Source organism: Haemaphysalis longicornis, unplaced genomic scaffold (genome assembly GCF_048455015.1).
Source record: "Haemaphysalis longicornis isolate Haplotype H1 unplaced genomic scaffold, Haemaphysalis longicornis Haplotype H1 scaffold_10, whole genome shotgun sequence".
Lineage (NCBI taxonomy): Eukaryota > Metazoa > Arthropoda > Arachnida > Ixodida > Ixodidae > Haemaphysalis > Haemaphysalis longicornis.
Window position 1 is genome coordinate 141140332 of NW_027526204.1, and position 23337 is coordinate 141163668.

A 23337-nucleotide genomic window follows, 5' to 3' on the forward strand; every position below is an offset into this window, starting at 1 on the left:
TGACCATCCCTTACTCAACTTTTCATCACACTATCATCGCCTTTTTCGCATATGTAGCTGTATTTTGGCGATAATTTCCGTTTCAGCGATCGGTAACCAAGACATCTGCCGTGGCCTGTTTTGATTCTAGCGCGCAGGTGGCGCCATCTTTCGGCCGCTCGCCGCACCGTGGTGCCGGCAGTGCTGGGTCGGAGCGCCGAACCTCCGCTTCCGGTCGGCGTAGGCTTACCATCGCGGCAAATATCTGAACGCCGCTTTTAGATTCAGCGCTGATAACAACCCCTAGCACAATTTTTCAACACACTAACATCTACTTTCTCGCATGTGGAACTTCTTTTTCGCGATCACATTGATTAGAAGAGTGGCGACAAGCTGTTGCTATCACGGTCTGCGCCGGTTCGAGCCGCAGTGATATTAAAAAACGGAGGACGGCGAAGACATCGCCGGCCTAATCGCCTGGCCAAATAAAGTTGTTCTGTCTGTCGAGTGGCAGCGACTCATCCGAGTCTGACGATTCAGACGACATGTCGACTGCGCGGGCGAGTGCGGACCATGTGCAATCGTAGCAGACGATGCGGCGAACGTCCCTGACGTCACGGGTGAGACCGTGACGTAAGGATGGCCCGCTTGCAGGCTGGCCTTCGAACGGCCATTTTCCCGCGCGGCGACCAAATTTGAAACTGGTTGCAATAAACGTGCTGTAATTAAGTGTGTTGGCGGCTGACGGCTTTCGGTTCGATTTTTGTAATTACTGGGCCAATAGGTATTCTTTACAGCACAAAAACTGAAAGCGAGAAATTTCGTGTCAGTACTCTTTTAAGTTCTAAGTGCAGCTACAGTTCAGGCGAATGTTGTGAGCCCGCCGGGTCCCGCAGCCACCGGCCTACACGAATGTGCTCCGCATGCCAGCTCCTGCAGCTCCCCAATTCATTCCAGCTGCACCCCAACCGTTCCAGCGCTCGTCGAACCCTGCCACGCACTATGCAATAAGACGAGGAAATAAAATCCATTTTGGATTCCCCCGGTTACTCCTCACTTTGTGCGGCAGTGCACACTATTTCTTTTCATTGTATAAGTGCAATAACATTACACGGGTTCGGAATATCGTCAAAAAGATACACACAAAAACAGTGGCATGCAAGTCACTCGCAATAACATTTATGATGTCTCAAACAGCACAACGTTAATCTTACCACACACACAAAGAAAAAAAAAATAGCAGTGGCTTAGCTCGGTTATGCCAAGATATACGTAACGTGAGCTAAGGTTCAGCTGGTTATTCTTAGGTTTTCTGGTTGTCTAGAATTAGCTCATTATCATGCTTACTGCTGCTAAAACGATTTCCAATCCAATCCAATCCAAACCAGTCCAACACAACCCAATCCAATCCAGTCGCGGAAGCGCCGGCTCCGGCGCGCCAGCTGTGCGCGGTGAGACGGCACTGTTCCTCGCGCATGCACAGCACGGCTCTCCAGGAGCCACGCGAAACTGCTCAACCTCGGCCAGTGTAGCTCCCGCTACAAAAGTAGCGCGGGAATTAGTAAAGTCATAAATTAATCGTAAGTACAATTGACAGCCTTTTAATGTCCACAGGGCTGCAAATATTTGTAACAAGCGCTGTCGGCGCAGACCTCGGAGACCATGACGTCGTTGAATGTCCTCAAGAATCCCCACCTTTCACAGTCGAGCTAGCATGTTCTTTGGTTTCCATTTGCGGTTTTCGTACAGTACAACATACACGATGAACACCGTCAGAAGTAATTCCGTTTGAACACATTGTTGAGACATCCATTTTACGATTGCAAGCAGTGGCTGCGATTGCTTGATTTACTAAATATGCGCGACATTAACACACTTCCAGCTGGGATTCAGCTATTTAAGAAATATTGCATTAACATTTTCGTAAACTCTGAGGCGTGAAGGTGCGGGCTGATGGCCGCGTGTTCGGCGAGTATCGGCTGCCCCGGTGAAGAGGTTTAGCTCGCCGTTTTCGCGCGCTGTCACGTGCGCTTCTTGTAGACGCCGTAGTAGACGAGCACCGCCCAGTAAACGACGGCGAAGATGGCGAAAGTGACGGGAAAGGCCACGCGAGCCACGCGGTCCACGTAGTTTCGGTGCTCGGACTTGATGTTGCGCATCATGACTTCGTCGACGAGCTGCCTGAAGGTGTTCTTCCTGACGCGGATCTTGGCCACGCTGGCGCGCGCACCCCCCGCCTCGTTGTTCTCCGGGCTAGGAACGTCGTAGGCCTTGGAGGCGCGCTTCGCCTGCGCAGACGACGACCACCATCAGGGACACGGCAACGTCGAAACTATTTATACTAAAGGCTGCAGCTTTAGGAAAGGCAGACAGTACTAACAGAATACTACATCTGGGGCGGTATTCTCGTAACTGTCCCTTTTGAAAACGTCCCTTTTGCGTCCCTTTCATCGTGACGTACTTCCGGTTAAGCAGTGGACGTGGGCAGCATGAAGAAAAGTTGGCAGTAGGTTTGCCGCGCTCGGGTTACGTCACTTCCGGTTGTTTGCTTTTAGCCAATCAGGGCTCGCCAAAAGGGACACTTTTGAAAGGGACGCAAAAGGGACAAAACTCGAGAATACCGCCCCTGGATGTCTTAAAGTCCTCGTTGGGCGTCTTCAGCGCAGTGCTCCAGAATGACCAATCGAAGTGACTTAGTGTGCAGATTCGGCGAGTACGTGGCCGAGCCTTCCATTAGAGCGAAAAGGAAATCGGGGCTAAAACAGCGCGCAATGCAAGACGCCGCTTGTGCCTTTCGTGTTGTTCCTGCACAGATGCACTTTTTGTAGCGTGAACTACACTAGCCAGGGGGACACCAGCGGGGGGGCCGCTGGTTTCCCCCTGAATTCGCTCTTACGCGTTCGTTCCAGAACGGGCGGACGACCCCGGAAGGAAGGCGCGCATGCCCAGTCGTGTCCCGGTACCCGGCCCTCCTAGCGTAGCGTACACTACCCGTTACGCTAAAACTGTTTTCACTCGGCATTTGCTAAATGTGCGACACCTTTGTGCGTTATTTCGGGAAGTGTGCACGATCTGTAAGGTGTGGTTCCTGCCAAAGAGACGCGAGCCTTAAAATTAGGATGGGCTCACCGGATCATAAATGAGGGAACCTGTTTTCGCGAGTGTGTAGGCAATGACGAACTCGAGCACGGCAGAGATGACCATTATCTCGCAGGCGAAGAGCCACAGGTCCAGGGCGTTCATGTAGGTCACGTCGAACGACTGCGAGATCTGCGTCACAATGGTGAGCACGCTGGTGACCCCCAGGCTGACCCGGCCGGGAACGGCGGTGACGTCGATCCAGAAGCCCGCCCACGACATCATCACGAGCAGGCTGCTGGGCAGGTACGTCTTCAACACCCGCGACGTCAGCTCGCGGTGGAAAGTAAACTGCGCGTGCAGGACGGAGAATTTTCCTGCGCACGCGTCGTCAGGACTAAACGTTAGCAGGCGGTCGTTGGCCCTCCTTGAAAAAACAGACACGCAAGTGCGTCTGCAAAGACAAGATTTCTATCATTTCGACTCCCTAAGAATAAAGCCGTCGTACTAACAGGGCATCAGTAAGGGCTAGTTCGAACTGCATAATCCCAGCTGGGCATAGAATAGCACCAGGTATGGAATTCTAGGAAAGGGCCCACTTGTCGCAGCCAACAGGTCATATGAAAACTGGTAATAGGTGAACTGGCCAACGAAGACATCCCGTTCTTGTAATCCCGTGCTATAGGGAAACTTGTCACACTGACCATCTCGTTCTTTGGGACACGCGCTTCCCTCCTATTGTTTTATGAAGGGGTGGGGACACTCGCAGTGCTTAAACCTGATAAGTGGCCCACTGACCTTGTCGCAGTTTCCGGACTGATTTCTTTTTTTTTTTTTTTTTTTTTTGCAGGAAGTAACTGGTGCTAGCCTTAGAGTTTTAACTCTACCTTCGCAGCCCTTTTCTTATTTTCCTCCTCGTTCCAGAAAAATACGTCCCGTATATTTTTGTTGCTGAGATCAACTTTTTGGTCTTACCTTCTGCAGCTTCACCGTCCCTTCGGTTATTCCATCCTGTTTTTTTTTTAACCAAACAATTTTTCTACAATGTCTTTTCAAGCTGCTCGACTACATCAGCCGAAAGCATTGCATGAAACGTTCGGCTTTGAATCCCTCTTCGCATCAATTGATATCAGCGTAGATATTAACCGCCCCTGTGAACTGTGAATTAGCACATTTAAACTTGCTTCATCCATTTCTTAAAATGCTAGTTTCTGGTAGTTTCTTGCGTCGACGCGCGCGTTGTAAAAATTCACATTTACTTCTTCCAACTGTGTTCCAGGGCTTAACGAAGTGACATTCTTGTATTTCCGAGAGGTTGTTTTATTTGATAATAGGTTAGTCGGGTCGAAACTCCACCTAGCGCCTGGGTACACACACTACTGAAGCGCGGTTAAATCTGGTGAATGTGTAGAGGAAGCGGAGTTCTACTGCTTTTATAAATGCTCGCCGACAATAGGACCATGTTGCGCTTGAAAAATAAATTAATTTTCATCCATCATTAGATAGTATTGCGTGAACAATTTTCCCCAACTACCCCAACACGGATAGCGGGGTGCCTTGTAGCTGCACAAAAATGCGTAATTGACGAATAGAAGGCATTTCCTCGCTACAATAATGCAAATGTGTATCATTGTAAAAACAAAATTAACGAAACATAAATCTCCTAATTTGGTGTTGATAGCAAAATGTGTGACGCCTCGCCGATCGCAGAAAACAAAACAAAATAGAAACGACAGAAACGATAAGAACAGGAAAAATAAATATGAACAAACGAATTAGCCAAAGTCACGCAACCCACCGCCGTCTCGTGAGTATTAAGTAAAAAAACAGAAATATATGAATACAAAAAGTTGGAAATGAGTTAACGAAATTACAAAGGTGTAAATAATCAAGCACCCTCACTTGAATAAATTCGTTTTAAATATATAATAAACAAAAAATCAGGTCACGAAATCGCAAAGGTCATTGTAGTGCAGTGCGCTCACGCGGTCAGCTCACGCAAAGCAAAGAAAAAAAGAAAACCACGAACGGGCGCTGTTTCAGCTGACGTGCTTCTAAGGCCGTTAAGGTAACGTAATGCTGACGCACGAGGAAATGGGGTAAGCTAATTACGCATCGGTAGGCTATCCTCAGAATTTCTGTACTTCTTGCTCTCTAACTGCACACGCATGACTGGCGAAAAAGCAGTGACGAAATGGACAAGCGTTCAGTTATCCTACGTTACGAGTTCGAGGTGGCCTATGACGACTTGATCTGTTTGACGAGCTCAGCGATGACGATTTGGCTGGGACGAGTTCACTTGTAGCGAGTTCTCTTAGCCCTACAATTACTATCAATATAAGAACTGAGCATGTGCCCTATGTAAAAACATTTGTGTTTTCTTTTTTTTTTAACAAACATATGGCTCAGGAGCCGCCTCCCAGCACCCGCTTAATAACGGGCGCATATGGTCATACACCGAGAAATCTGCAAACGCCGCCACCGTCGTCAATAACCAAGGAACAGAGATCATTGCAGGGACAGTTTTCACGAACCCCATAGGAACAGCTGAAGAGGTTGACATTGTTCTCACCGCCACAACAGGCGAAGAATGTTTGACAGGTACTATTACTTACTGCCAAGCCGCCTGCGCCTTCAATATTCTCCAACAAGCGAAACCACTACCAGTACTTCAAATTTGGTTTCCAGGCGGCGAATCCCTCGAGGGTAACGAGGCGGCACACGACGCTGCCCACGCTCATTCACACCGGGCCGTTTCAAACGAGGGACACGAGCCCTCATCTGAAGCAGCCCTTAAGCACACGCCACTGCAAATATACGCCGAAATACTCGCCACGACAGAAACAAGCGCCGAAAATACCCACTTCCCCACCCAAACCTTCCACGAGACGAAGCTACCACCTTCCCGGAGACTACAAACTCATTCCTACCCACATATCACCCTGGAGCCTGTTCTTTCCTACATGCTGGTACATGCCATGTATCCTACCCTTTACCCCGCCACATGCAAATAACCTTATCTAGTGACACTAGCTCATGGCATCCCAGATTAAGGACGCCTCCCACCGGGCGGGTACCCTCATACCAGCACCGAGACTCCGAACAATAAAGTTTGTTCATCATCATCATTTGATTGTTTGATTGATTGTAGGGTTTAACGCGCCGACGCAACGCAGGCGATGAGGCGCGCCGTAGTGGAGGGCTCCGGATTAATTTTGACCACCTGGGGATCTTTAACGTGCGCCGAAATCTCGTACACACGGGCGTTTTTGCTTTTCGCCTCCATTTTTGCTTTTCGATGCGTTTCGCCTCCGGCGGCAACCATCGTCAACTAAGTCTGCTCCCAAATAAATGTGTTTCTCCTCCTTCTTTTTGTTCGCGCCTGAAGTGGACAGCTCAGACGCCGAGTTCGCGAACACAGTCGCCCTCGAGTTCTGGCGCGTGTTACCCTGGTCCACTTTGGAAAGACGTGAAAGCCTGCGGACGAAGCGATCCGGGCCTACCAGTCAAGGGGAAATCTCAGCGTCCAGTTCGGAAATCCATATGAGGTGCAACAGCAGGATCGGCGACCATGGGAGAAGGGCCGCCAGCTCGGCTTTTTCTCCAGCCTTGCACACCTAGTGAAAGCTGTGCCAATTTGTCTCTGCGTGGGTGTGTCTGGGTGTGTGTGTGTGCGGGGGGGGGGGGAATATCTTCGAAGAAATAGCCTCCTAGAGCTCAATAAAAGCCATCCTTAAAACTGAACGCTCTGCCAAGCTTTCATTCAGACCGAAAAAATATTACCCCATAAAATGTTTGCGATATCATGAAGAGGCTATGATGAGCTACGCTGATTTTTTGAACACACAATGGAAAGGAATCTGAAGCAGACTCAAACTCTCATCCGCACGCATTTTGTTCAAACTGAAATAAGATGCACCTATTAGGGTCAATTAAATGTCATTATTTTAGAACGACGTTCATTTAAAAAAAACACACAATGGCACGTGTTAAAGCCGACTCGAAATTTCCTCCGCCACCACTGACGTGTCTATGCTTCCCGGTACCGGAGAAAACCTTGGCGTGGGATGAGCACCTCTGGCCAAGACGATTGTCGTTCTGCTGGCGACCGGCACGTCCAGGGAGAAGCGCACGTCGTGGCTGCCTTGTTGCAGCCGGATGCTCTCGATGGCTTTGTGCGCGTCCGCTCCGGACTCGTGGATCCAGCGCAGTCTCAGTGCCGACTCGAACGTGGACACTGCGAGAAGCCAGCCACATGCATCATGACCCCATCCCTTGAGGTCTGCAGGGCTCTAGGGCACCCTAAAGAGAACTAGAACGTTTCCCTTGTCCCCGTAATAAACGCACAAACACCGGGTCTGATTTGGTTAAGCACTGATTTATTTGGAGGGGGGTGGGGGGTAGAGGAGCAAAGTCAAAGTGTATTCAAGGGACCCTGCAACACTTTCGATAAACACTTTCCCTTTTTCCTTCGCGTCTGGAAGCACTGCGAAAGCTAGTTATCGCCAGCACGGAGCGGCACTGCGTGATTTGCTCGTCGCACCAGATAAGCAATCCGTTTCTGCTTTGTTTTTGGTTGCAAGTTGCTATCGAAAAGCGTTCATTGCTGCAACTAAAGGAAAACCGGCCAAAAGACGCTACATGGCCTCAGCGACGTAATTCGGGCCTTCGAAGTACGTCAAGACCAGGAAAGAGAAAAAAATCTTTTAAACGAGTTTCCAGGTTATCTGATGGACATAGAGCAGTAATCTTTGGCTGAGGTACTTTGCGACCCCCTAATATAAGTACTAGGTGTGTTGGTTGACTAGGTTGTGCAAGCCTTTAAGATTTCGAACAAAGTTGAAATATGTGTTGCAGGGTCCCTTTCAGTTTAGTTCTGTGAAGCTTTTCCTCACGTAACTATCTGAACTGCTCGCTGACTGGTCTAAGTAAGGGTGATACTTTCGAAAAAAAGATAGCCTGGTATGCAGAAAAAGTATACTTAACAGCTACACATTATTACGCCAATGACAAGAGAAGGTGGGATCATCAGACAGTCTCAGATATCGTTCTTAAAGGATTCCCCATACCGCCATGACACCAAGCTCTCATATCTAACTGATCACTTATTTAAAATATATTGTTGTCAAACAGCAAATGAAGTACAACTCACTTCATCCATCGGAAAGTCTTCCATTAAATGAAAGCGACTGCCTAATGAACAGTGAATGCCAAGCAGCTTTCGTGTAACCTGTAGTACAAGAGCACGACGTATACCCGCGAGCTGATTCCGGGCTTTGCACACAATCGATAAGCGAACACAAGCTAAAGAGCACATTCTATGGGCTCTGAGACACCAAGAGTAATCTTGGACAAACTACTTCGACTTTACAGCAAATTCATCCCACCTTCCCAATTTTAGGCCTTCTGCTCTAGCTGCTGGCCAGAAGTATTTGCAAATAAAATAACCAACTAAAGCCTCCCCCAACCTCGAAATTTATACGTTTTGAAATTAGGCCACGCAGATCTGCAGTTTATCTAGATGTTCGAGCCAACACGAGGGGAAAATATCCTGCAAAATGCTTTGCGGAAGAAAATTATGAAGGCCCACTTCCCCTGAAGTTGACCGTATACGGAAGACGCACTTACGGCTTCTCATGCTGAACGGACATTCCTGGCTGTCGAGAGGAAATAACGTGAGATCCACTTCGCAGTGAATCTTGAACGAATACCTGTCAAAATGAAAACAAAAGCAGTAATTGTGCTAATATTACTCACTGCTTACCGGAACGAATTAATTAATGTGCTAAATACGAAGAAACGAGGAAAATACGAAGAAAATTAATTAATTAACGTACTGATATTACTCAATGAGCTTACCGGCACTAGTATAACTCACTGAGCTTACCGGAGCTTATCGTCCCTTACCCGAACTAATGCTCGGGCTCGGCGAGACATGGGCGCCGTCCGCGCGCGAAAGGAATTCACATGCCTAGTCGGGTTAAAACGGCCTATGGTGTTGCCCTTCCGTGGTTCCCACGCACCTGGAGACCCTGAGCAGCTGGTCGTCGTCGAGCAGGAGCAGGTGTCGGCTGTTGTCTTCGAGGCGGCTGCTCTTGGCGTGGTCGTAGTCCAGCACGGGCTGCCAGATGCGCCCCGCCACGCTGGGCGGCAGCACCAGGCCCTGGCTGAGGTTCTGCAGCGGACGCAGCCGCCAGTCCGCCCACCGCTCGAACAGGAACAGGCCCAGGCTGAACTCCTGCAGGCTCCACGCGCGGGCCAAAATTAAAGGCGCGAAATTCGAGGCCCCGTCAAGAGGAGCTACTAAGTTCTCGTCTCCGATAGCGGGGTAAATTAACAGTGCGATATTCTAAACCCTATAAGAGAGAGAGAGAGAGAGAGAGAGAGAGAGAGAGAGAGAGAGAGAGAGAGAGAGAGAGAGAGAGAGAGAGAGAGAGAGAGAGAGAGAGAGAGAGAGAAATAACTTCACTGTATGACAGCCCAAATAAAATATTGTAAATTTCCGTCTCCGATAGCGGTACAATTATAATTTGCTCCGTCAGTAAATAACATCCGAAAACAGAATCCGGAGTAGGCAGAGTTTAGTTGCGAAACCCAGTCCGCAGAATGCGTAACGTTTCATGTAGCTCATGAATATAAACGGAGAAGAACGAGGTATATTTAATGATATACCCATTCGTGAAGCATCTGCGGGACGTATAAAAACACCGTTAAAGGGACCCTGCCACACTTTTTTCAACCTTTTTTCGAAATATGAAATGCTTGCAGAACGTATCCACCCAACACACCTAGTACTTAGATAAGGGGGTCGCAAAGTACCTCAGCCAAAAATTACTGCTCTATGCCCGTCAGATAACTTGGAAACTCGCTCAAAAGATTTTTCTCTCTTTCCCAGTCTTGACGTTCTTCGACGGCTCGAATTACGTGACTAAGGCCATGTAGCGGCTGTTGGCCGGTTTTCCTTCAGTTGCAGCAATGAGCGCTTTTCGATAGCAGCTTTAAAAAAGCCACAAAAACAAAGCAGAAATGGAAGGCATATCTGGTGCGACGAGCAGTGCCGCTCCGTGCTGGCGATAACTGTAGCTTTCGCAGTGGTTCCAGACGAGAAGGAAAGAGTGAAAGCGTTTATCGAAAGTGTCGCAGAGTCCCTTCAAAAGTTACCTGGACTTCTTATTTTACTTTTGATTGCTTGTGGTGTTTAACGCGCCGACGCAACGCAGGCGATGAGGCGCGCCGTAGTGGAGGGCTCCGGATGAATTTTGACCACCTGGGCATCTTTAACGTGAGCCGAAATCTCTTACACACTGGCGTTTTTGCTTTTCGCCTCCGTCACAAAAGTGGCCGCCATGGCCGGGAATCGAACCCGCAACCTAGTGCCTTATTTCAGTTTTAAGGACATGCGTGCTGTTATGCGTCAAGGCACCTCAACGTCTGACGTGCATTTAGGCAACGTATCGAAATCAGTGTTCCTCTACACAAGGAATTTATTTCACTGCGTACGGAGAACAAACACCCGGTGGTGTGCTGCATTAGAGGGCTTAGTGGGGCACTGGGTGGCAAGAGCACATGATCTCTTGACGCAGAGCCATTTTCCGAAAACTGCGCGTTATGCTCTCCTACGCAGCTCTGCAGGCAGGTCACTGCAAGCCCAAAAAACAATACGAAAGTGCTAAGCTACCGCTGAAGGCTGCGTATTGCGAGGACAAGACTGGTCAATTTCAATTTAAATATAGGCGTAGTATGCGCAAACAGCGCCTCACTTCTGCTTCCCTCCTACTATACCTTAATGGGGTGCTTGAAAGGGACAGCGCCGTAACAACTGGCAGCGGCGGAGCCCTCGAAGCCGACGCGTAGCAGTGGAACGCGGAAAGCAGCAGCCGACACCGCAACAGGCAAACTATGGGAGCTTTAGGGGCGAAGCCCCTTGGGGGCTCGGGATGTTGGCGTCTCATGCCGTCGTCGTAACCGTCATCTCATGTAGTCACGGTACTAACATACCGGGACACTCGTTCACGCCTCGAGCTAGAACGTAACGCGTACTAAGAAACATCGGGACCCGCCGCGGTGGCTCAGTGGCTAAGGCGCTGTGCTGCTCACCACGAGGACTCGGCTTCGATTATCGGCCGCGGCGACCGGTTTTCTGGTGGAGGCGAAAAGCAAAAACGCCCGTGCGTACGAGATTTCGGCGCACGTAAAGATCCTCAGGTGGTCAAAATTTATCCGTAGCTCTCCACTGCGGCGTGCCTCATCGCCTGCGTTGCGTCGGCGCGTTTAACCCTACAATCAATCAATCAATCAATCAATAAACATCGGGACACTCGTTACGCCTAGTCCTAGAACGCTTCGTAACCTGTACTAAGAAAACACCGGGAAAGAGCGAGAGAGTAAACTTCATTTTGCAAAAAAAAAAACCTCGCGCTGGAACACTTCGTGGTTAAAAATACGGGACTTTAACAGCGAAGCTGTATACCTCTACCCCCCAACGGTTTCATCTGCGTTTGAAAAAACGTCAAGGCGCCAAGAATACGCTTCTACACTGCATGCTTCGCCCCTCGCCAGGTTTCACGTTAGTGGAGATGGCCCGGGTTTTTTTGGTACTTTTAGTGTTGCTACTGCGTGGAACTGCTTTTTTTTTTCATTTTATACTTAGATATTTATTTTGTTTTTTGCGAAAGTATTTAGTCGACAGCACAGCGCTTGTTTCGCGTTCCGCCCACTATGGTGTCTACTTATTTTTGTTTTGCGCGCTTTTTTCCACAAACCTGCAATGCACCAGTTATATTGAATATTCGGTACTTGACAATTATAGCTGACAATTAAATGAACCTAACGAGCGTTGCATTGCCAGGAGGCGCAAAATAATACATATACTCTGGAGTATATTCCAAGCATCCGTGGCTTTTATCGTTGCGGAGAGCTCCAAGTTTGGCTGTCGCTGCTGACCTTGTTTGTCTCACTGATGCTGCCGGCCTGGATTACCTCGATGTTGATGTATACCGTGGCCGCTGTACCTGAAATAAATAAAAAAAAAATAAATAAATAAATAAATAAATAAAAAATAAATAAACAACAGAAGATACAAGCAAGTACAAAGGAAGCAAAGGTGAATACAAAAACAAAAGAAACAACGAAAGGAAGAAAACGAAAAAGCAGATAAGAAAGCGTAATAGGACTTCTTTTTCCCTCCATCCTTTTTGTGGTGAAAATTTCATTTAACAACCTTCCTTCTAGCAGAAACCTAAATCCACCACTGCTGCCCCTCGTCTTCGCTAGCGCCAAGTTAGTTAAAAGTACAGGATAGCTTGTATCTTGCTACAGGCACGTCGGAGCGTTGCCATCTCAAGTTTTCAGCAAGGAAATATTAACACCAACAAAATCTTGGTTTGTCTTGCGACCGCAGGGAGAGAACATCAAATCGGTTTAACGGCTTTCAGCAATCGCGTATGCTGCCAACAGTCCAATACACATCCACCGCCACAATGGGGGGCCTGCATCTTCTTGATGTTATCCACCGTGCCATCGTGAGCTACCCAGTCAAGATTTTTAATGATCGCGAACTAGCCAAAGGGTCAGTTATTCAGAATTTCGTATCGAACGCAATCCCACACTCCTCCATAACGGGAATAAAAAAGTGAGCGATTTAGCAACTTTGGTCGAAAGGGTATTGTGCTCGAAGGGTTATCGAGACAAAAAAAAAAAAAAAAATCTCGTGGAGGTGCGGGGTATCGATCCCCGTACCTCTCGCATGCTAAGCGAGCGCTCTACCATCTGAGCTACACCCCTTTTTTTTTTTCTTTAATGCCGGTCTTCGACACAACACAGAAACACAAAACAAACTTATTCACATGAGCAACTCGAGCGACGAGCCACCAACCTATATGAAGGCTGATGTCTCTCTAAAATTCCCTAAGCATAGTCAAGGGTTCTATCCTTGACAGCCACTCAGGAGTGTATGCCTTGCTCTTCTGGACTTCTACGTACTGGGATATAGACTCACGAAAACATTGCCGCGTAGGTCGGGCGTCCACATCACCGTGGAGCCAGGCCATGCGCGAGCGCCATATGCTATGCAAGGCCACCAACATAACGAGGTCCAAGGGCGCCCCCTCCTCGTTTTCGACCGCTAGATAGCGTATGCCATGGGGGCTCAGCGGGAAATCTTTATGAAGGGTCCTCTGGAGGACATCCCACAAAAATACCGCAGCCCAACAATGCAGAAAAACGTGCTCTATCGTTTCTGGTTGTTTACAAATTGAACACTGAGTTCCCCATGACACAGATATCCCTCTATCCTGCATCCATGTTCCAACAGACAAGGTGCCTGTGTGTAATTTGAAGAAAAAGGTTTTCACACCAGAGTGAACCTCCATTCTTTTGACGCGCTTTAGCACATTTTGGCCTGGCCCAGCACGGTAATTATACCTATACATAGGGACGGGGAAAACAACATCGCAAATGTCCTTATACGGTTTTTTGCGTGTCACAGAGGACAGGTACTCTCCAGAAAAACGTGTGAATAGAAAACGGGCCGTCATAACTATTTCCTTCAAATACCCATACACGCCACCTGGCATGCACCATGTTGATACTACATATTCCGGCATAGCACGCGCCAGCCGTACTTGCATGACACTCTGCAAGAACGGGTCACGAACATCTCGCCAAAACAAAAACCGGTTTACCAGCTGTCGCACATAAAGGTGCGCCAGCCCCAAGCCACCATCTCGGACTCTCCGAAACAGGTTTGTTCTGCTGCACCTCTCCCATGTTGAGCCCCAAACGAACACCGCAAATACCCGGTGAAGCCTTTGGACGTTGATTCGCGAACAATGCAGTACCTGCATGATATACCAAATCTTCGCTACAAAGAATAAGTTACATGCCGTGGCCCTTGCAAAAATTGACAACCTTGCCCCCTTCCATTTCTCGGCCTTCTCCCTCAACGCCATTGTCTGGCTACGCCAGTATGGTTCACTATCCCTGTAATATTCCAGTTCAACGCCCAAGTACTTCACTGGAGTGGTGACCCAACTAATATTAGCGAAGGTTGGCGGTGTTGATGACCATTCCCCATGCCAAAATCCTAGGCACTTTGCCCAGTTCACAAAACTACCCGTCACCATGCCAAACTTTTTGACAGTGTCAACTACCAACTGAACGCTTTCTTCGTTCATACAAAAAACGGCCACGTCGTCTGCGTAAGCCAAAAGTTTAACTTCCGACTCATGCAGTCGGAAGCCTTCGATGGCACTATTTCTGATTATACTCATACACAGGGCTTCGATGTATATGCAAAACAATAGGGGCACCTCTTGCCACCGTAGCGTGCGGACGCGGAATCATGAGCTCCGTTGGAGCGGCGACAGCGGCCCACGCCGGCCGCGGAAACAGGGTAGATGCTAAGCGAGATAGTGAGTATCAAGTTATTTTGCCTCAGTTGCCTACAGGACGTATTGTTTCCAATACGGTGTTTCTTCACGGCGACGTGAAAGCCCGACCGTTTCGTGTAGAGGACTTCCGAGACATGCTCGCCCGTGTTGGTATGCTCCCCGACGTGATTGCGCTGGGGGCGTACCAAATCAACCACGTGTGGGCGGTGACCTTCAAGAGTGCCGAGGCCACAAAGAAAATGCTAGCGGCCGGCGAGCAGGAGGTGAAGGGACGCCGGTGTCTCGTCATCGACCCGCAAGACCACCAAGTGAGGCTTAAGCTACACTGGCTGCTGCACGGCGTTGATGACGAGGACGTCCGGGCAGCACTCGCTACCTTCGGCAAGGTCATCGAGACCACCAAAGAAAGATGGCGAGTACAAGGTGTCCTTGACAAAGGGTCTACGACGAGGGTGGTGACGCTGAAGCTAAAATCTGGCGTGACTTTGGAAGATTTGCCCCATCAAATTCGGGTGGCTGGGGAGCTGGCCCTCCTCGTCGCACCGGGCCGGCCAATGCAATGCCTTCGCTGCCAGGGAACGGGTCACGTCCGCAGAGACTGCAAAGTGCCACGCTGCTCCCGGTGCCGGCGTTTCGGCCACTCGGAAGCGCAGTGCGTTCGCACTTACGCGGCGGTCACGGGGCCTGTGCAACGCGAGGAACTTGACGAGCACCTCATGGACGTGGTCGAGGCGGAAGCGGCCGCGGAAGGCACGGGACACCAGTCGACAGCGGAGGAGACTACAAGCACAACGGACTTCTCTCAGAGCTCGGAGCCTAGGACGCAGGAGGAAGCCGCACCGGCGTCTCAGCCACCAACGGGGGACGCCGAGCAACCGGGCGCAGCGGCGTCTCAGCCAGCAACGGGGGACGCCGAGCAACCAGCCGCAGCGGCGTCTCAGCCAGCAACGGGGGACGCCGAGCAACCGTCCGCAGCGGCGTCTCAGCCGCCAACGGGGGACGCCGAGCACCAGCCCGCGGAAACGCTAGGTGGTACAGGAGGCACAGTCAAGCGCAGCCTTGACAAGTCGGGTGAAGGGAGCGGCCACGAAACCACAACCAGCAGCGAGGAGCCGCCACTGAAAACGAACCAGGGGCGACGGCTGTTATCCAAGCCTCGAACGAACGTCCATCGCGGTCGGGGGCCTCCATAGACGCAGCCGGTGCAGCAACTTCCGCCAGATGCTTTGGCGCCGCTTAAGAACGCGTAGCGTAGTCCTCACGTGTCAGGTAAGCACCATGCGCCCGGTCTGTAGCCTTCATAAGTGAACGGTAATGAGTGGGTCCCTGAGCGTAGCAACAATTAATGTCCGGGGGCTGTCGACACGTCGAAAGCAAAGTCAGGTTTACCGTCTGTTAACAGAGCAGGACATTGACGTTGTAGCCGTTCAGGAGACGAAAGTCGAGGGGGAGGAGGAGACCGAGGCCATGGTGCGTCGTTTCACGTCGAGGTACTATGCTTGCGTAAGTCATGCTGTGGGGATCTCCGCGGGATGTGTATTGTTGCTGAAGAAACTGCCGGGTCTGGTTGTGGAGGGTGTGACGTCGTGTCGTTCGGGCAGGCTTGTTGTGTGTGATTGCAGCCTTGATAATGTGAACTTTCGAATTGTCTGTGTATACGCTCCAAATGCTGTAATAGAGAGGGAAAAATTTTTTGGGACTCTCAGGCAACACGTCGATACAGACAGAATGCTCATTATAACAGGGGATTTCAACTGCGTACTTTCTGGCCGGGATAAAACAAGCAACAACGCGTATAGAAATGCTAGTACTAATTTGTTATCCGAAATTGTTGCGGATTATGGACTCGTTGATGTCGGGCAATGTCTAGACGGGGAAAAAGACGTCCGATTCACCCACTTTCAAGGTTTCAGCCACGCGAGGCTGGATAGGATTTACGTTTCGCTGGATTTAATACAGAAATGCCAAAGCTATGATGTGCACGCGGTTTCCTTTTCCGATCATTGTTTGGTTAAGTGCACGATTGGGGGCAAGAAAGAAGAGTCCCCCTTTACATGGGACCTATGGAAATTAAACTGTAAACTTTTGGAGGACGAAACATTTACGACGTTTGTTAGAAAGAAAACTGCCGAACTAGATGGAACACATAGTGACATCGGGGCGCTGTGGGAGTTAAGCAAGCAAGAGATAAAAATAAAAGCCATACAACGGTGTAGCTGTATTAAATATGAAGAAACCAAAAAGGAAAGAATGCTTAGAAACATCCTACAAAAATTAACGTTAGAGGAGGGAAGAATGCCCGGGGTGTTTAAGGACGACATAGCACAGATAAAGCATAAGCTTGAACTTATTGACGAAGAACGCTATCGCGGTGCCCTAGTACGCGCGAGAGCAGAGCAATGGGCAGTAGGTGAGGCGCCCACAAAGCGTGCGCTCGGAATAGAAAAAGCACATGCACGACGCAATCAGATCAAGGAGATAACTTACATGGGTAAAGTAACGAGTGAAAAAAGCGAAATCGATAATGCTTTTTATGAGTATTACCAAGCACTGTTCGCTCTTAAGGCGGTGGACGCAGAAAGCTTCAAGCGGGATTTTATGTACGGGCTGCCTCGTTTGGAAGACGAAATGAAGGACTGGCTTGAACGACCTATTTCGGAAGACGAAGTGAAATGTGCTATTGAAAGCCTGAACCCGGGAAAGTCGCCGGGGCCGGATGGGTTAAGCGCTGCTTTTTATAAGATGTTTAAATATGAAATGGTACCTGTGCTAACGAAGATGTTTAATGCAGCGTATGATCTTAAAAAACTGCCCCCTTCATATTCCACGTCCCACACAGTCCTCATTTCTAAGACAGATGAAGCGGAGAAACTTAAATTTGTCAAGTCGTACCGGCCAATATCATTAACAAACGTCGACTACAAAATCTTTATGAAAGTTCTGGCACAAAGGCTTCAAAGTGTTGTCCAACAAATAGTAGGGCCACATCAGACGTGCGGAATTAAGGGTCGCAATATTTTTACAAATATCCATAAAGCAAGGTGTGTCCTTGAGTGCTGCGACGCCCTGCACACGGGAGTGGCAGTCCTGCAGATTGATTTGGAAAAAGCGTTTGATTGTGTGTCACACGAGATATTGTTTTGTATTTTGGACCATGTGAACGTTGGGTTTGTAATTAAAGAGGGCGTCGCCCTGGCGTACCGCAATTGCACTACGCGGCTGATCGTGAACAAAAAGTTGGGAGCCCCAATTGAAGTGCAGCGTTCGGTCTGAGCTACACCCCCGACCGAGACTAGGAAATACCGGAGTCAGTAAGTAGGAAGAAAGACGGCCTGTAAGAACTGCATTGCGCAACCACGACAGAGCGCACAACAGGATTTTATCTGGGTCACCGGAAGGGGCGGCAACAGTCAAGGAGAAGAGTTCTCAAACATTGTGCATACCACCGCGTCTCCTCGTCCGGGGGTGTAGCTCAGATGGTAGAGCGCTCGCTTAGCATACGAGAGGTACGGGGATCGATACCCAGCACCTCCACTTTTATTTATGTACGAACATTCATCTTTCGATTGTTTGTGACATACGTGCCTATTCTCGCACGCACCGATATTTGTGCACCGGAGTCACACGTACAGGGTGGATTAAAAGAAATGCGAACGGAGCGCAGAGCCTCCGACGCATGCTGCACCGTCTGGCTGCACTGTCAGTAAACTGCGCGCATGCGCACTCCTTCGAGAGCGTTTGAGGGTGTGGCCTACCTTACTAGGTAATGCTTGATCAAAAGCGACGCCGGTCGTTTATTTCGAGGCGCCTTTTCACGCTGCGTCGCTACTGAACAGGATGCTCAGTGGCGACAGAGCATAAAAATCGAGTCACAGACAGACAGACGGACAGACATACAGACATACAGACATACAGACAGACCAAAATTTCTGGGTTTAAGGAGCCCAAGAAAGACTATCGTCTTTAAAAGACGCCTCAAAATAAATGACCGGCTTCGCTTCTTTATGAATCATTTCCCCTAACAGTAGGCCACACTCTCAAACGCTCTGGAAGAATTCCGCATGCGCGCAGTTTACTGACAGTGCAGACAGACGGTGCGACATGTGGCAGAGGCTGTGTTCTCCGTTGTTCGTATTTCTTTCAATCTCCCCTGTTCATCCCATCATGGTATAAAAGGATACAAAAGCAGGGCATGCAAAGAGAATCACGTTGTCACGTAGCAAGCAGCTCATCTTACCTGCACAAAAAGATGTAGACACTATTCCACGCTGTCTCCTAAGCCGTTCCATATTTCCCGAAACATTTGATTGACGCAAAAGAATTGCATTTTTATCTAAGCGCAATAGTATCAACGTGTTTCATCCTAAAACTGAGCTCTAGAGCACTACATAGCGAGCGCATTCCAGCACTATTTTTTGTATATGAGGAGACGGTAGAAATAGTCACGAATCGATTCCCCTTGGAATGTCACTCGTGGTGTCGAAGCGGAGAGAGAATAAATTCAGCGGCTTTGACGCGCCGAATCTGCAATTGCACTCCTGAGGCGCACCATAGTGGAAGGGCCGTGATTGACTTTGACCACCCGGAGCTATTTAACGTACGCCAAAATCTCGACAAACAGGCGTTTTTGTTTTTTTCCCTCCATCAGGAAAACTGCCACCGTGGCCAGGATCGCCGCCGCGTCTTTTGGCTCAGCAGCACAACGCATGTAGCCACTCAGCCACCGCGGCGGTTTGTGAGGGAGAATAAAGTCTGATACAGTAGTCGACCGATTTTTCGGACCTTGAGGGGAACGAAAAAGAGTCTCAATAAGAGAGCAGTCCGAAAAATACGCGAGTCGCAAAAATTAACTTCATTTCATGTAAAAATATAGGACTCAAGAAGCCGCGAATGGTTCCTTGTCTTAAATTCCTCTTTCGTGGGAGGAACGGTGTGAACCCCGTGAACAGCAATCACCACAATGGCTACCGATTAAGCAAAAGAACAACGCGCACGATTTGCGACACAGGGCAAACGAGATGATGTTGCTTATAGTCAGCGTCGCATGGTGCCTAAAAAAAAGTGGTGACTGAAAAAACTGGCCCCGTATGACCTGTTTCCGGCTTTCGAGATTGATTACACCGCAGATGACATGCAAAATTATGGCCTCTAAGATCAAAGTTTGTTACCCCGGCGGAATTCAAGACAATTCCCCATCCAACCTGAAGCTATCCAGTGGCTTAGGATACAAAATGGCGTCATCCTGGAGCCGCACCGTGGCTATGTCGCAGAAAAGTTTGTCCGTAAAATCAATTTTCTGGCTTTATTTTGTCCGATATATCCGCTGTTCATATACATTACTCCTATGGGACATCTTGTGGTTCCTCGGCAAAGTCCGTCCGGAATACCGAGCAAGTCCGAATTTTCGGAGTCCGTAAAAACGGTCGGGTACTGTAGAATGTTCTTAGCATTTATTTTGAACATTTTGCTGGGCTCTCATTTGAGGAAGCGTTTCGGGTAGAATCGAAGTGAGAAACCGCTAAAAGTTTGTAATAAAAGCTGCATGCCTTTCTGGACGAAAACGCACTGAAGTGATTCCGATTCACAACAGGCTTGAGCAATACCCTGACACCTCAAGCTTTTAACACTTCTTTACTTAGGCTGCTAGGTGTACCTGAGAATAAAAGCATAGGATTATGAATGACTTAGTGTGTTCCATGAGTACGGGGAGGAAAAACGCATTCTACCATTTATACTTTTTCAACCCCTGACGTTCATCCAACGCGCCCCCGCAGTGCCCGATAACTGCGGAGCGAATGGAGATCGCCGCGCGAAAGTGTGCAAAAAGTCAACTATTTCCGTCAAGGAAGAAACGCAAGAGCGTTTCACACAACGCTTGAGGATATGCCAAGATAGCCTTGCCGGTTAGGAAAGTACGGAATCAGCCTCTCTCATCCGGGTAGTGACCTAGTCCCTGAGCCGGATTGAGAGAGAAGGCACGCAAGCCCTCGCACTTTTGATCTCGTTGTGAGTTCGAAGTACGTTTCCAGATCCTCTCAGGTCTGTCGGGGGTGTAGCTCAGATGGTAGAGCGCTCGCTTAGCATGCGAGAGGTACTGGGATCGATACCCAGCACCTCCACGACACCTTTTTTCTTCATAAAATATTTGTGGTGTCAGGTTTTTGTGCAAAACATTTTTCAGTAATTTAGAAGGTCAGGGCGTGTTCGTATAGTCATGTACAAATAAAATGCGATCATAAAAATATGAACTAGAACACACAAATAGTGCGATTCTTTCCATTGAAGCCAGATTGACGCGTGGCTTAATTAGAGTGGCACTTAATTACAGTTTGAAATCTGGCTTTCGAAATATACCAATAGCGCGCCATTAGTGCACTTCCACGAACAGAATTTTTCAATTTTGAGTGTTTTGGCGCATTTTTCGTGTTCTAAATTTCATTTGTCCATGACTACGTATGAAAACTTTTGCTTCTTATTAGAATAATGCGTAAACGATCAGGAACTAATCGAAGCGAAATCTGCCAGAGAATTTCTTGCAAGAAACTGGGGGGAATAGTGAACCCGTTTGACCTTGTTGAAACAGCTGGTTCATTAGATGGGCGCGATAGGGCAACCAGAATACCTCACACATATCAGCGCGAGAAGTAGTACAGGCCTAGTCGAGCCTTGTTCCAATTATTTGCACTGACACAAGCTACAGGTATTGTTGGCATGCAAGGCACAAAATCTCGCCCGTTTTTTTTTTTTTTTTTTCCCCAACCTAAAAAGCAACTTTGGTGGAGAACGAGGGAGATTTTTCTAACCGTTGGGGTAGATGGGTATAGTCTCGTCCACGTAGTCCGGGGGGAAGATGCCGTCGAGTAGCGAAGAACTGGAAGAGAGAGAGGGATGCGTTAAACGGCTTCCTTGGCTTTCGTGCAGTGGGCAGCAAATCACGTCGAAGACTTACTTGTACGCCTCGATGCACCTGTGAAAAGCGTACAGGAAAAGGCTGCAAGTAAGAATATACGGCGAGTTCATGGCATTAAGCGCACGCACTCGCTTCTTCTTCGTCGCCTTTGCGCTTGTTGAAGTTGCTCGTGCTGGAAACAGGCGACCTGGTGGCTGTTGATAACAGCAAAGAAAAAGAAAAGCGGTATCATCAAGAAATAAAGAGGAATTCCGCCTCTATCATCTACATAAATGTGAATTAAATCCTTTATAATTGTAAAATCCCTCTCCTAAACAACGTATACACCAACGACACCGGTCGGCTGTATGACGAACGAGCTGGATAATAATTTTGGACTGGTGCATGGCATTGGTACATTACACTCTGTTATGACACAGAAAGTGTTTAGAAGATGGCAATGAAGACCGCAAGAGAGAAAGAGTGCTTGTGTCGGGTAATTCGGGTTTTAATCATAACCAAATTTCATTTTACAGACTCATTCTTTCCGATAATAAATTAGTATTTTGAGGTCCTCGGAATTTCAGCAATTGGGTTAGCCCTGGCCAATCCCTTGTTGTTACATTCGAAGAACTTTGAGGGTATCATCCTCCTTCTCCTCCTCCTCCTCATCATCATCTGTTCCGTTTCTGGGTGTCGTCTTCTGCGTTGTTTATTTGGGGGTGGTCAAAACTTAACCACCCGAGATTTAAACACAGCGGAAATTTAGTTCAAATATCGGTATGACATCAAAGTCTTAGCAAATAAGTGTATTTTACAACCGCCGATCCCAAAGGGAATTTATGCCAGCCTATTCATGTCGGGCGTATTAGGTTTCTCATTTTTTTTATTTTTCTCATCGATAAATATCTGGGCGCGGATGAGCTAGCAGTGAATTTTGTTTTATAAAAGATGCACCGAGAAGGAAGCCATACATTCAACGCAGTTTTTCTCGTCACAGGATAGACAAACTCACAGGCCCCTCACAGGTGAAGCTGCGTGCGTTGGGTGTGCTAACGGGGTATCTTCCCGGCGAGCGTGTATCGGACTTCCGCGTCTGCGGCCAAGTCGTTATCGGACCACGGTGTGTCGCACACTTTGCAGATCGAGACGAAATAACGACCGAGAACGTGCCGTCGGAAGCTCACGTACGCACACTTGGAACTCTACCAAGTTCGCACCTTGGCGCCAAAGGCACTTTCAGGCATACTCTGACTCACTAGTATTTCTGCGTAGCTGGTCCCCACTGGTCGCTTGCGTGCCGTCTCGCGGAGACGCTCGTCTGACGCCGCATTAGTATAGGCACATCGTCGACCATTGCACTCGAGTCGCTGTTATTAAACCTCGTTCGGATCGCATTTTTCTTTACGAGTAGGCTTCACCGTGCAACCCACAGTGAGAAAGCTAATTTACGAAGACCAAGCTTACACCGATGTCTTTCACGAACTTTCATTTTTAAACACAGATGCACTGCTGGAAATACATTTTCAAGGCATTAAAGGCCATATTATATCAAAATATGTAGGCCATAGGACCTAACCGGTGTAAGTTTGGTCTTTGTAAGGGGGCTTTCCTACAGTTAGTTTTGCCACGCGGCCGCCATAAAATCCTCCATCGTAGCCATAGACAACTTCGCTGTAAGAAAGTTTGTGCTCATCACCCGAATTGACGCGGGCAAGATATCGTTTTTCTTCAACTGAGCAGGTAAGACAATGTTTTGTTTTGAAAAAAAAAACTCGTGTATGTGATGTACAAAGACGCAGAAACATCTCTAATCTGCTTTTACGTCTGCCTTGGGATCGGTTTTGAGTAGCTCTGTCCGTGATGGAGCACAGATTTTCATCTTTGTTCGTCAGATAATCAGTAAACACAGAGATTACAGAAAATTTACCAGTAGGGATGTCGTCCGTAAAATGTGCAACAACGAAGAAATACTTGCCCAGAAAAGGCAAGCATTCTAGG

At 48.5% G+C, this 23337-nt stretch overlaps 3 protein-coding genes and 2 non-coding genes across 5 annotated transcripts in view; 3 read left to right on the forward strand and 2 right to left on the reverse strand.

The window, feature by feature from the left end:
- Nucleotides 1-1315: 1315 nt before the first annotated feature.
- On the reverse strand, nucleotides 1316-21538 carry LOC144157973 (glycine receptor subunit alpha-2-like). Its single transcript, XM_077688677.1, has 8 exons — nucleotides 21397-21538; nucleotides 21251-21318; nucleotides 12001-12068; nucleotides 9081-9295; nucleotides 8686-8768; nucleotides 7133-7294; nucleotides 3109-3434; nucleotides 1316-2267 (listed from the first exon to the last, which is right to left on the reverse strand). Exons 1-8 carry the CDS (start codon nucleotides 21465-21467, stop codon nucleotides 2001-2003), a joined length of 1260 nt encoding a protein of 419 aa, XP_077544803.1. The 5' UTR covers nucleotides 21468-21538; the 3' UTR covers nucleotides 1316-2000.
- Nucleotides 12768-12840, reverse strand: Trnaa-agc (transfer RNA alanine (anticodon AGC)). The gene has a single exon. It is a non-coding gene; the product is annotated as a tRNA-Ala (tRNA).
- LOC144158073 (uncharacterized) lies at nucleotides 14399-15640 on the forward strand. Its single transcript, XM_077688736.1, has one exon. It carries the CDS (start codon nucleotides 14399-14401, stop codon nucleotides 15638-15640), a length of 1242 nt encoding a protein of 413 aa, XP_077544862.1.
- Trnaa-agc (transfer RNA alanine (anticodon AGC)) lies at nucleotides 20494-20566 on the forward strand. Its single transcript has one exon. It is a non-coding gene; the product is annotated as a tRNA-Ala (tRNA).
- Nucleotides 21539-22617: 1079 nt separating the features above from the next.
- LOC144159521 (ras-like GTP-binding protein Rho1) overlaps nucleotides 22618-23337 on the forward strand; it is a 66128-nt gene continuing 65408 nt past the window's right edge. Inside the window, exon 1 of the mRNA XM_077691072.1 lies at nucleotides 22618-23079. The gene's annotated coding sequence lies outside the window, so the exon portion shown is untranslated. The remainder of the gene's footprint in view (nucleotides 23080-23337) is intronic.